Here is a 12,042-nt window from a genome sequence, read left to right on the forward strand (position 1 = left end):
TTCCCGGGACAGTTGTAGATATCACCCTTTTAAAATGACCCCTCCTCCAGAAGGTCTTCCCTGATTAATCTCTCACTTCCATACTGTTCCCTCTCCTCCTGCCAGTTCATGACTTGCCCATCACCTAAACTCTCAAATATTAATCCCTCAGCCTCTACACCAGTAGCACTTATGCGCATATCTTTAATCAATCAATCGTATTTATTGAGCACTTACTGTGTGCAGAGCACTGTACTAAGCGCTTGGGAAGTACAAGTTGGCAACATATAGAGACAGTCCCTACCCAACAGTGGGCTCACAGTCTAAAAGGGGGAGACAGAGAACAAAACCAAACATATCTTTACACTCTTTTATTTTCTTCTTCCAGTAATTTGTCTCCTCCACTAGACAAACTTCTTTAGGATAGAGATCACTTCTCTTAATAATAATAATAATGGCATTGATTTAGTGCCAAGCACTGTTCTAAGCGCTGGAGTGGGGGGGATACAAGGTGATCAGGTTGTTCCACGGGGGGCTCACAATCTTAATCCCCATTTTACAGATGAGGTAACTGAGGCCCAGAGAAGTTAAGTGACTTGCCCAAAGTCACACAGCCGACAAGTGGCAGAGCAGGGATTTGAACCCATGACCTCTGACTCCAAAGCCCAGGCTCTTGCCACTGAGCCACGCTGCTTCTCTTGTCTCTATTGTATTATTCCAAATGCTCAGTTCAGTGCTCTGAACATACTAATTATTTAACAAATACTGCTGATTGATTGGTTATAGGTTTAATGTAAGAGTGTGAAAAGCACAATTCATTCCATAAATTATCGATCAATCATATTCCCTGAGTGTATATTGCATGCAGAGCACTGTACTAAGTGTTTTGGGAAGTATAATAAAACAGAGTTGGTAGACACATTCCCTGCCCACAACATGCTTGCCTAAAAATAGTTACTTCCTCGTCTTTATTTTTCTGAACCTTCTTCCTCTCCATCCATAACACTTGGTCCCTTGTTCTCTTTCGGTAGTCAACATCAAGGTGGTGGTGCAGAAATATAGCTTTTCTACAACCATGATCTCTGCTTTATTATTTAAGAAAGAGGAAATAAGTGCTTAGTATAGTGATTTCTACACAGTAAGCACTCAATAAATACAATTGAATAAATCGAATGATGACTGAAAGCATATATTTTAGTCACATAAAGGAAAGTCATTTGTTCATTAAAAAAAAACAAAAACAAAAAACTAAGCTCTGGGTTTCCTACTTGGCAAAACAAACATGTTCTTTCTTTAATCAAACAATACTGCTCTCCAGCACACTGCCAATCCTTAGAAAATAGTCCCATTTAATCTAATAATTTATCAGTTCCACTACACAGTATAAATCACCCTATATATCCGTAGCTTTTGATCTTGGTCAGCCTGATATTTTGAGAGAAGCCCTGGAAAGTACCTGCCATTTTGTCTCTGAGATACTGTGAATACTAGTTGCATTACTTTGGGTGTCATTGCAAAAATGCTGTTAAGAGAATGAAGGAGGTTCTCACTGTATTGTCCTCAAAAAGGGTAAATTAGCACATATGGCTTTTCTCTGATTTTCTACACCGAGGACATTTGCAGCAGCTGGGTCTAATCACTTTAATGTAATTGCAGCTGTTACCTGCCCAACTCCTCCCCAGATCTCTAATGGAAGGTTGGAAGGAACAAATTTTGACTGGGGATTCAGTATTAGCTACATCTGTTCTCCTGGATACGAGCTATCTTTCCCTGCTGTTTTGACCTGTGTAGGAAATGGGACATGGAGTGGTGAAGTGCCACAGTGCTTACGTAAGTGTGGTTATTATACTTTTTAAAAATTTTAGAACGCGTTTTTCTGTTGCATTTTACACTTCTACGGTTGGAAACATGATTGCTCTGCTAAATATATTTAGGCTTTATAACCTTTTGCATGTTTCAGCCTCTGTACATTTAAAAATACAGATAATGTTCAATGTCTCTCCACCGCCTTTGAGTTCAGGAGCTAAAATGTGGTTATTGTCATGTGAATATATATATACACAGACTGATTTTCCATTCCTAAAGTGAAGGCCTCTTAAAAAGTTAAGATAGAAAATCTAGCTCTTATATGTGAATTCTTATGTACACTCATTTAAACAGTGTCACTTTGAAGAAAAATGAATGTGACTATACTGAAGAACATATTTTTTATTTGAAAAAATTCTAACTAGGAATTGGCTGCATTGTATGACAGGGTATTAAGAAAATATAGTGAAATATGATCCAGTGTGGACGATTACTGCAGAAACTTCACATCAGAATAACCCACTGGATAAAAAAATGAGGAATTACATTTTGTTGGATTGTAGAGAGCACAATATTCTATCAAGAATTTAGACTTTCATTCAATATATTTTTCAAAGTATTAATGCCTGCTATTCTAAAATATATGAGCACATAGTTTTGAGGATCAATTGACGAGGGAGAAATGTAAAAAAAATGCACTTTATAAATATTTGCAAATTAAACAGTGACATGGATAATACTAAGGAATCTTGTTTAACATGTGAAACAATATTAATTCATATGATAGAGAGCCATTGATTATGGATTATGAATTATTATGTCTTTGAAAGTGGAAATTAAACTTCTTATGTGATAGGAGTTCATACAAAAAGTGTTACTATTATTACTTTTCAGAAATGATTGCATTGAGTGGCATAGTAAAATCAAATCCATTTTTAATTCTGAATTTATGTCAGATGAGTCAGTACTGAGAGTTTGCTTGTTTTTACATGACAAGTAGGGCGACAACAAAACAAAGTGTGTATACATAAGAGCAGACAGCTAGTAATGGGCCTGAATTTTTTTAAAACATAAAATAGAGTTATTTAAAGGTAACATTGGTGGTGATTAAGATTGTTGTGTGGAGAAGGCCAGGACCATATGTGGTTTAAATGGAAAATCGACAGCTCTGTAGAGGTAATAAGAAAAATTTATAATTAGCACCAATGAAAATATTACAGAAGATGTGAATGAGATTTGTCTGGGGAGAAAAATGAAACCAAAAATGATGAATAATGCTATTCCATTTAAAACTATAGAATTGGAGTATAGCATTTTTTAAAGGTATTTGTTAAGCACTTACTTTGTTGTGGTCACTGTACTAAGCGTTGTGGTGGATACAAGGTTGGACAAGGTCCATATCTCACATAGGCCTTGCAGTCTTAATCCCCATTTTACAGATGAGGTAATTGAGTCACAGAGAAGTGCCTTTTCCGAAGTCATAGAGCAGATAAGGGTTGGACCTGGGATTACAATCCAGGTTCTCTGGCTCCCAGGCCTATGGTTTTTCCACAAGGTCATACTGCTTCCTTTGAGGGATAACATCAGGTCTAAAGGTGAAGCAAAAAAGAGAGCAAACATTTTTTAAAGTTTGTTAAAGCAATATGACGTTCTGCATTGATGGAAATGATATTTAATGTCCAATGAGCTGAAACAATAGTGTGTATTCATATATATTTTAGAGGTTATATATAATATGAAGATAATACGCAAAATGATATGAAAATGGAAAAGGTAGATGCATGTTTATCATTAATCGTATGTGGTACTTACTGAGAAGGAAGGAATATAGGATGGTGTACCTTCTAAGAGTAAGGAACATTCCAGCTACAAACAATTGATGGTATTTATTGCATACTTATTATGTCTAGAGTACTAGACATAGTATGTCTAGAGTACTATACTTAGCTAGATAGAGAACAGTACAAAAACGTTGATCAACACGATTTATTTCCACAAGGGGCTTATAGTCTAGATACAGAATATAAAGTGTTGCAATAGAGTAAGCACTGACAAGAAAGCAAAATGTAAAATGTAGGGATAGTCCAGTTAATGCAGTTCATAAAACCTATCTTGCCTGAATTAATTATCCGCGATACCAAGTCCCCTTAATAAGGACTTCAGGACCAATTCTAGAAGTGTATTTATGTCTCACTGCCTGCCCCATCTAAATATAGTTCTTCATGGAGAGATATGAGAGTTTGTTTTTGATTTTCTGACCATTTTTCACCAAACTGGTCACTGTTAAGCATGTTCAATGATGATTTAAGGATAGGAATATTTCCTTATTAGCTGCCAACTCATGTTCAATTTTCTGAGTCGTTTTAAATGTTAATCCGTTTCCTTTTCCTTGCATCTTTTGGGTCAGACCCTTTAACTCTAAGACAAAAACAGACTCCACAGAGTAAAATGAGACAGGAATTTGGTGAGTGAGTTGTATGTGGTTAACATACCGTAATGTAATATTTTGCAACTTTTCCCAAGTGAGGATTCATTCCCTTATCAACTCCCTTCTTTGCAGGCTAACAGGTAAAAGCCAATGACTATGTAACTTGCTTATTCCAAAGAAGGAAGTTTCTTCTACAACAAACATACAAAGACATAGTGAATGTAAGACATTTGGTCTTGTGGACTTGATGTAACCAGGGGTTTTCAGCCCTAAATTCTGCCAGAAGGAACCTCTGAGGTCACTCCACTCAACTGGTTCCTAAATCATGCCAGAGTTTTCATTCTTCTACTGCAGGTTCTGGGTCCTCCTACTCTCTCTAATATCCTGCAGCCCTCTTGCTGCCAGCACTGTATGGCTAAAGCCCAGACATCTCCCCAAAGGCATAGAGGTCATTGGGGACTAGCCAATCACTCCCTTCTGAGCTTGGCTTCAAGAAGCTCACGGAAACTCCCACCCCTGGCTCCCCAGGTTGTGTGTCTCTCTGGCACCCAGAGCTCCTCCTCCAGCCTGCAGGTAGACATCAAGATCCAGGATATGTACAATATTTAATGTATCCTTAATGAGGCAACAACCCAAACAAATCCAGGTTAAACCACTTTTTCATTTATTCATTCAATTGTATTTATTGAGCACTTACTGTGTGCAGAGCACTGTACTAAGCACTTGGGAAGTACAAGTTGACAACTTTTCCCTGGATTTAATTCTGTCCCCTCTTCTGGTACTCTCTATATTTCCCTGTAGGTGTCCTGGGGCATTCATTCATTCATTCAGTCTTATTTATTGAGTGCTTACTGTGTGCAGAGCAATGTACTAAGCGCTTGGGAAGTACAAGTCGGCAACATGTAGAGACGGTCCCTACCCAACAATGGGCTCACAGTCTAGAAGGGGGAGACAGACAACAAAACAAAGCATGTAGACAGGTGTCAAAACCATCAGAATAAATAGAATTATAGCTATATGCACAGGCAGAAGCATGTAGTTGAGGCAGAAGGCTCAGTTCCTCAGAGTCCAGGCTGCTGGACTGTGAACCTCCAGGGATCGTCTCTGAATCCTCCCTGTGCCTTCTGTCTGTTCAAAGTCTCCGGCATGAGCTCTCAGCTCTCCCCTTGTCCTGTTCTCCCTGACCCATAACTTAATTCCCTCACTTTCAAGTTGGCCAAGTTCTACTTCTTCCACACAATTTGGCCCCTCAACGTCCTCTTTAATCCTTCTCTCCGATTGGGTCAGTTTACACACTGCAGGGAGAAGCGCTCCTGATCTTTTCCTCCCTGTCTGATTTTGAATGGGATTTGTTAAGCACTTACTATGTGCCATGCCAGGCACTGCCCTAAGCTCTGAGATAGATACAAAATAATCAGGTTGGAAACATCTCTGTTTTATAAAGGGCCCACATTCTTAATCTCCATTGTATAGTTGAGGTAACTGAGGCAAGAGAAGTTAAGTGACTTGCCCAAGGTCACAGCAGACAAGTGGCATAGCTGGGATTAAAACCCATTTCTAGCTCTCAGGTCCCTGCACTTTCCACTAGAGCTTGCTGCTGCTCTTAAATGTGGGGAGCACTGTAACTGGTCATCACACCTCACTTCTAATTTCAAGTGGATGATATTTCATCTTAACAGACATGATGTCTGCAGCATCCACCTCACACTGGATACATGGAGTGGCCTTTTTCAGGCATTCAGTTACTAAATATGAGTGAAAACCTTAACCTTAACACATCACCCCAGTTGTGGCATGTTCCCAATATTTTCCAGGATGGAACATAATGCAAACAGTGAGCACAGTTCCCAAGACACTTGACTGCACCCAAATATCCCTGCAAAGCAATGCCCACTGTTGCATCTCCTGACCCCCATCATTCTCAGCTCTGGTTGTCCTGGGCTCATCAGGTTTACCATTTCTGGTTTTGTCTTCTTCCTCTACCATCAGGTCCATAAGAACACCTGTATTCCCACACCCTCACAAATTGCCTGACTCAGTGACACTGCCCAGGGCCACCTCTTCTCCCCTGAGGATAATTGTGAAAGGTGAACCTTGCTTTGGGCACCCATGTACTCCAAAAACCTGTGAAGGTGTAGCAACTGCTTCCCTGAAGGATGCTCTGAGAGCTACTTCCTGCTGCCCTTTTTTTTTCTTTTTATGGTAATTGTTAAGCACTTACTCTGTAGCAGGCACTATATTAAGCACTTGGGTAGATAGAAGACAGTAAGGTTGGACACAGTCCCTGTCCCTCATGGGGTTTACAGCTTTAATTCCCATTTTACCGGTGAGATAACTGAGACACACAGAAGAGCTAAGTGACTACTTGCCCCTGGTCATCCAGCAGAAAAGTGGTGGAGCAGAAATTAGAATTCAGAACATGCCAAGCCCATGCCAAGCCCTTCTAGAACATGCCAAACCCATGTTCTTTTTACTAGGCCACACTGGTTTCACAAGATGTAAGCTCACTGTGGGCAGGGAATGTATCTGTTTATTGTTGTATTGTACTTTTTCAAGTGCTTAGTACCATGCTCTGCACACAGTAAATGCTCAATAAATATGACTGAAGCATATTTTCTTTTTATTTTCCAGACCATGGGTAGACCTTAGCTAGTAGTCAAAGGATTGCTGGAGGATATTTTTTATTTAACTTAAAAAAAAATCAGTTAATGCTTTAGACTTAACTTGCATTAAGTAAACATAGATTAATCGGTGATGTTCAAATCAGCTCTTAGAACAGTGCTTGGCACATAGTAAGCGCTTAATAAATGCCATCATTATTATTATTAATAATGGAAGCCCAAGTTATAAGATTTATTTTTCCAAGAAGGAAATTCAATTCTTTAAAGCATACACTATCCCCAAGAATTTGAATATTTTGTGGAATATTTTTAAGTACCTAATTTTCATATTGCAAATTTACAGATACCCTGTAATTCTACATGAACTAGGTCTGTGAACATGTTGGTAAATCAGTAGTTTGTCATCATCAATCTATCAATTATATTTATTGAGATTTTACTATTCGCAGAACACTGTGCTAAACACTTGAGAGGTTATAGTGCATGAAGCAACATGATGTAATGGATAGAGCACAGCCTGGGAGTCAGAAGGTCCTGGGTTCTAATTCCTGCTTGGTCAATTGTCTGCTGTGTGACCTTGGGCAAGTCACTTAACTTCTCTGTACTTCAATGACCTCATCTGTAAAGTGGGGATTGAGATTGTGAACCCCATGTGGGACAAGGGACTTTGTCCAAACCCTTTGCTTGTATCCATCCCAGCGCTTAGTACAGTGCCTGGAACATAATAAGTGCTTAACAAATACCTTAATTATTAGTGTTACAAGATATATTCCCTGTCCACAGTGAGTTTACAGTCTAGATGAGAATATAGACATTAATATAAATAAATTTCAGATATTTACTTAACTGCTTTAGGACTGAGGGAGGGGTGACTAAAGGGTGCAAATACAAGTGCAAAGGTGACACAGAAGGGTGTGTGAGAAGAGAAAATGAGGGCTTAGCTGGGGAAGGCCTCTTGGAAGAGATTTTAATAAGGCTTTGAAAGTGAGAAGAACGATGATCTTTCGGGTATGAAGGGGGAGGGCACTACTGGCCAGAGGAAGGACGTGGGTGAGAGGTCAGTGGTGAGGTGTAGAAGATTGTGGTACAGTGAACAGATTGGTATTAGAGGATCAAGGTGTGCAGGCTGCATTGTAGTAGGAAATCAATGAAGTATAGTCGAGGGGGACAAGGTGATTTGTGTGCTTTAAAGTCTATGGTAAGGAGTTCCATTTTGATGCAGAAGTAGATGAGCAACCACTGGAGCTTCTTGAGGAGTGGGGAAAAAATGGACAGAATGGTTCTTTAGAAAAGTGATCTGGGCATCAGAGTGAAGACAGTAAACTCGCTGTGCACAGGGATTGTGTTCATTATATTGTCATATTGTACCCTCCCAAGTGCTTAGTACAGTGATCTGTACACAATAGGTGCTTAATAAATATGATTGATTCAAGTATGAACTGGAATAGGGAGAAACAGGAGGCAGGGAGTTCAGCAAGAAGACTGATGCCGTAATCAAGGATAGAGAAGATAAGTGTTTGGATTAAAGTGGTAGCAGTCTGGATGGAAAAGAGAGGACAGATGTTAACAATGTTAAAATAATGGCAAGGGCTAGATATGGCTGGGAAACCCTGGAAACCCTGCACACTGCTGCAGTAGAATTGGAATTGACCTGAGGGATTCAAAGACATCAAAACAAAGTTAGAAGAATACAAACTGAAAGAACCTAATTATTTTGTCAAATATATTTGCTAAAATTATCCATGGTTAGCACTATTTAAAGGATCAACTGTAGTTTTATAAGATGCACATGATGAATTAATATTCAGACTATATCAAACTAAAAAAAAGTGAGTAAAACTGTCCTTGTTTCATGTTAAACAGCCTTCTGATTCAGAAAAATGTATGAACTGCAAAAAATGGTTACTTTTATCAATGATTAGGTAAATTAAAGATGGAAATTAGGGACAGAGGACTTGCCATATCTTATTAGATCAGTGAACCATAAATTCTTCATTCTGCCTCAGACAAGGTCGAATACCTGCTATTTGAGTAAACAAACATGGTGAAAGTCATGATAATTTTTTAAAAAGTATGCATCTTGACAGTAGAAAATAGGGCCTGAAGCAGCAATCTATGCTGGATTATCTGAAGAAAAGGTAATGTATTGAAACATAAATATCAGGTTCATATACAGTTGTGACTTTTATGTGTTTTTAAAGATTTGATTTTAAATTATATCTTCAAAAACTTTCTCCTATATTACAACTACCTGTTTGGCTCTGAAGCTATGGAACAGCCTCAGCACAGCTGCACAAACCACTATAACCACAATCAATTCCTATCCAGTAACTGGTGTGGACTTCAACACCTCTTCCTTTAAATAGTGGAGAAGACTAATTCTGGATATAATATTACCTAATTGGAGCAACTGAATAATGTGCTGTTTCTCTGAATTGTTTAGAAAATGCACGATATTTTATAAGATTGTTGCTGCTGTTTTTACTCATAGCAAAGTTTTGTGGTGACCCCGGGACACCTGCCCAAGGGAAAAGGGAAGGAAAAAGTTTCATCTACCAATCCGAGGTCTCTTTTAGCTGCACCTCTCCTTTCATCTTGGTGGGGTCCAGCACAAGGATATGTCAAGCCGATGGGACGTGGAGTGGCTCATCACCACGTTGTATAGGTAAAGTAAAATCTATCTTGTTTTGGTAATTTTGAAGTTAATGTATAAGCATTGTATTAAATAAAAACATGACAATTTGGTAATTTACGCTGCAGCATTAAAACTAAAACCAGAAGATTTGAGTTGGAAGATCTTATGAAATCTTTTATTAGCAATGTATTTTTCAGAAAAGGGCTCCTCAATGGAATGCATAAGTGGATGTGAGAATATTTGAACTCCATTGTTTTCGAGAATTTACTCTTCGTAAAGTGGAACCTGCTGCTCTAAATGTACAAAGGGTACATTTGCAATATAGAAGCATTTGAGCATTTCAACAATAGCAGGATTCACCATTTGGCTGAATAGACCTGCCTGTAAATTTGTTTCCATGCAAGCAGTCAACCTAGAAAATCCATCCTCTGCCAAGATTTCTCTGTTCAGAAACCTCCAGCAGGTGTAGGCAGCCCTCCAAGGTGATATTTCACATCCAAGTAATTGTTGCCGAGGAAATTCTAGTCTCAGAAAGAGGATGTTCCATCTGATGCCAAATAACAGAAGTTCCCTGTTGGAGCAATCTGCCCAAAATTCTGCATGGATATTTTCTGCAAATTTTTCTTCCCTGCCTCTTTTTTTTTTCTCCTTTTTCTTTGTTTGAAGACAAGGAGTCATGTTTCCATATTTGAGTAATAAACCAAATTGATTAAAACGCCAAAATTCTAAAGGATTTTCTACTAAAAAAAGTACTATGTTTACTAAACATTGAGGAAAAAATTCATCTTTTCATTTTGCTGATAAAGAAAACATAGCAGGCTGTGTGGCTGGTATAAATCAATGCAGTTTTTCCCTGTGAGAATCACAAAATACATATAGACTCATACTGACATTTTTAAGGGACTCCCTGGTTGGTTTCTTTGGAGTCATTATGTAATCTACAAAATGTTTTAATTCTTCATTTTTCATTCTTCCACTGAGCCACCATTCCATGTCAATTGAAACTGTGTTTGATTATAAATACCAAATGTATATTTCTCTATATTTGTTCTAGAACCCACCCGCACAGCATGTGAAAATCCAGGAGTACCCCATCATGGATCCCAGAACAACACCTTTGGATTTCAAGTAGGTCCTTTCTTTTTTTTTCCTTCAATTTATGGTCTCATTTTACATTAAAAATCTAATTATAACTAGGGTTAGTTGGTAATTGGCATTATATGGAACTTAAACCAATCTAAAGAGTTATTATTATTTCCAAATCCTTTAAAGCCCAACTAGTATTTTTTATAGAATATTATTTAGGTGGGCAGCCAATGTAGTTTCTTATTCCATCCTTAAAAAAGTTGGACTGCCTTATAATCTTCTTTGGAGGCTAGCCCCTCCAATCAGGAACTTACTTCTTAAATCGAACCTATATTCATTCAGTCATATTTATTGAGTGCTTACTGTGTGCAAAGTACAGTTCGGCAACAAATAGAGACAACTACCCAATAATGGGGGTAGGAAACAATACAAAAGAAGTAGACAGGCATCAATGTAAATAAATAGAATTAAAGCTATATACACATTAATAAAATAAATAGAATAATAAATATGTATATATATGTACACAAGTGATATGGGACGGGATGGGGGGTATCATCTGCAATGTAAGCCAATTTCTCCTAACCTTATCATGTTTGTAATACCTGCCTTAGTTTAAGAGAGAAGAAAGAAGGGTGAACCAGTCAACCCATCTCCCTCCCAAGCTCAGGATAGAAAAGAGCTAGCACTCTTTTGTTTCTGAAAGGGAAAGGAGTTATAAATAGACATCTCATAGATAGTCATTTGTGAATCTAATACAAAAGCTGCATATTAAAAATAGGCTAGACTTTTGAAATATTTTACATTATTATTTACATAGGAATTGTCCAATACATTCTAAACATAAACTAGTTCTTCAATAGGCAGTCGGACGGATAAAATGGTAGTCTTTATATTAGAATCTTTAGTTACATTCAGTCATTGTGTCCCAGACATTCTTGTCCTTTGTCCAATTTACTTGTTTTGTAGTGATTCAGCTATTACTTGCATTTAAGGAGCCTAAGGGGATACAAATTGTATTCTGCATTCTAAAATAAAATAGCCAATTTAGATATAGCCCAAATGTAATCACTGTCAAGGTTCCCGTATGTGGTATTCTATGTGACTGGAATGTGAACCTGGAGGAAAGCCAATTTTAAGAAAAGTATTCAGTAAAACACCTATCCTATTATTAAAAATAATTTTCATTATGCTCCCTCCAAGGAAATTACATTAATAGAGTTTCCCTACCACAAAACCAACATGCTTCATTCCTTCGAAAGCATTTATCAGTTAATCTTCGCTTCTGTGAAATGGATAGCTGCCAAGAGCATTGAGCCCTGCCTAATGAACTTAGAAACTGAAGAAGCGATAAAGTGATTTGCTTTGGTCAGAGAGGCACAGACCTGTCTGAAATACAAATTCCTTGCTTTCTAAGACTCTTTCATCTATTAAGCCATGCTGTCCTTCTCTCAATCACATCTTGTTAAATAAGGCTTCCACCAGTC

The 12,042-nt window shown here is 38.0% G+C and overlaps 1 protein-coding gene across 1 annotated transcript in view; it reads left to right on the top strand.

The window, feature by feature from the left end:
- The window catches only part of CSMD3 (CUB and Sushi multiple domains 3), a 781,433-nt gene that overhangs the window by 737,676 nt on the left and 31,715 nt on the right, over positions 1-12,042 (top strand). Inside the window, exons 60-62 of the mRNA XM_038745631.1 lie at positions 1,636-1,809; positions 9,326-9,499; positions 10,524-10,597. Coding sequence (XP_038601559.1) covers positions 1,636-1,809; positions 9,326-9,499; positions 10,524-10,597 — 422 coding nt within the window. The remainder of the gene's footprint in view (positions 1-1,635; positions 1,810-9,325; positions 9,500-10,523; positions 10,598-12,042) is intronic.

The sequence above is a fragment of the Tachyglossus aculeatus genome, chromosome 4, assembly GCF_015852505.1.
Source record: "Tachyglossus aculeatus isolate mTacAcu1 chromosome 4, mTacAcu1.pri, whole genome shotgun sequence".
Taxonomy (NCBI): domain Eukaryota; kingdom Metazoa; phylum Chordata; class Mammalia; order Monotremata; family Tachyglossidae; genus Tachyglossus; species Tachyglossus aculeatus.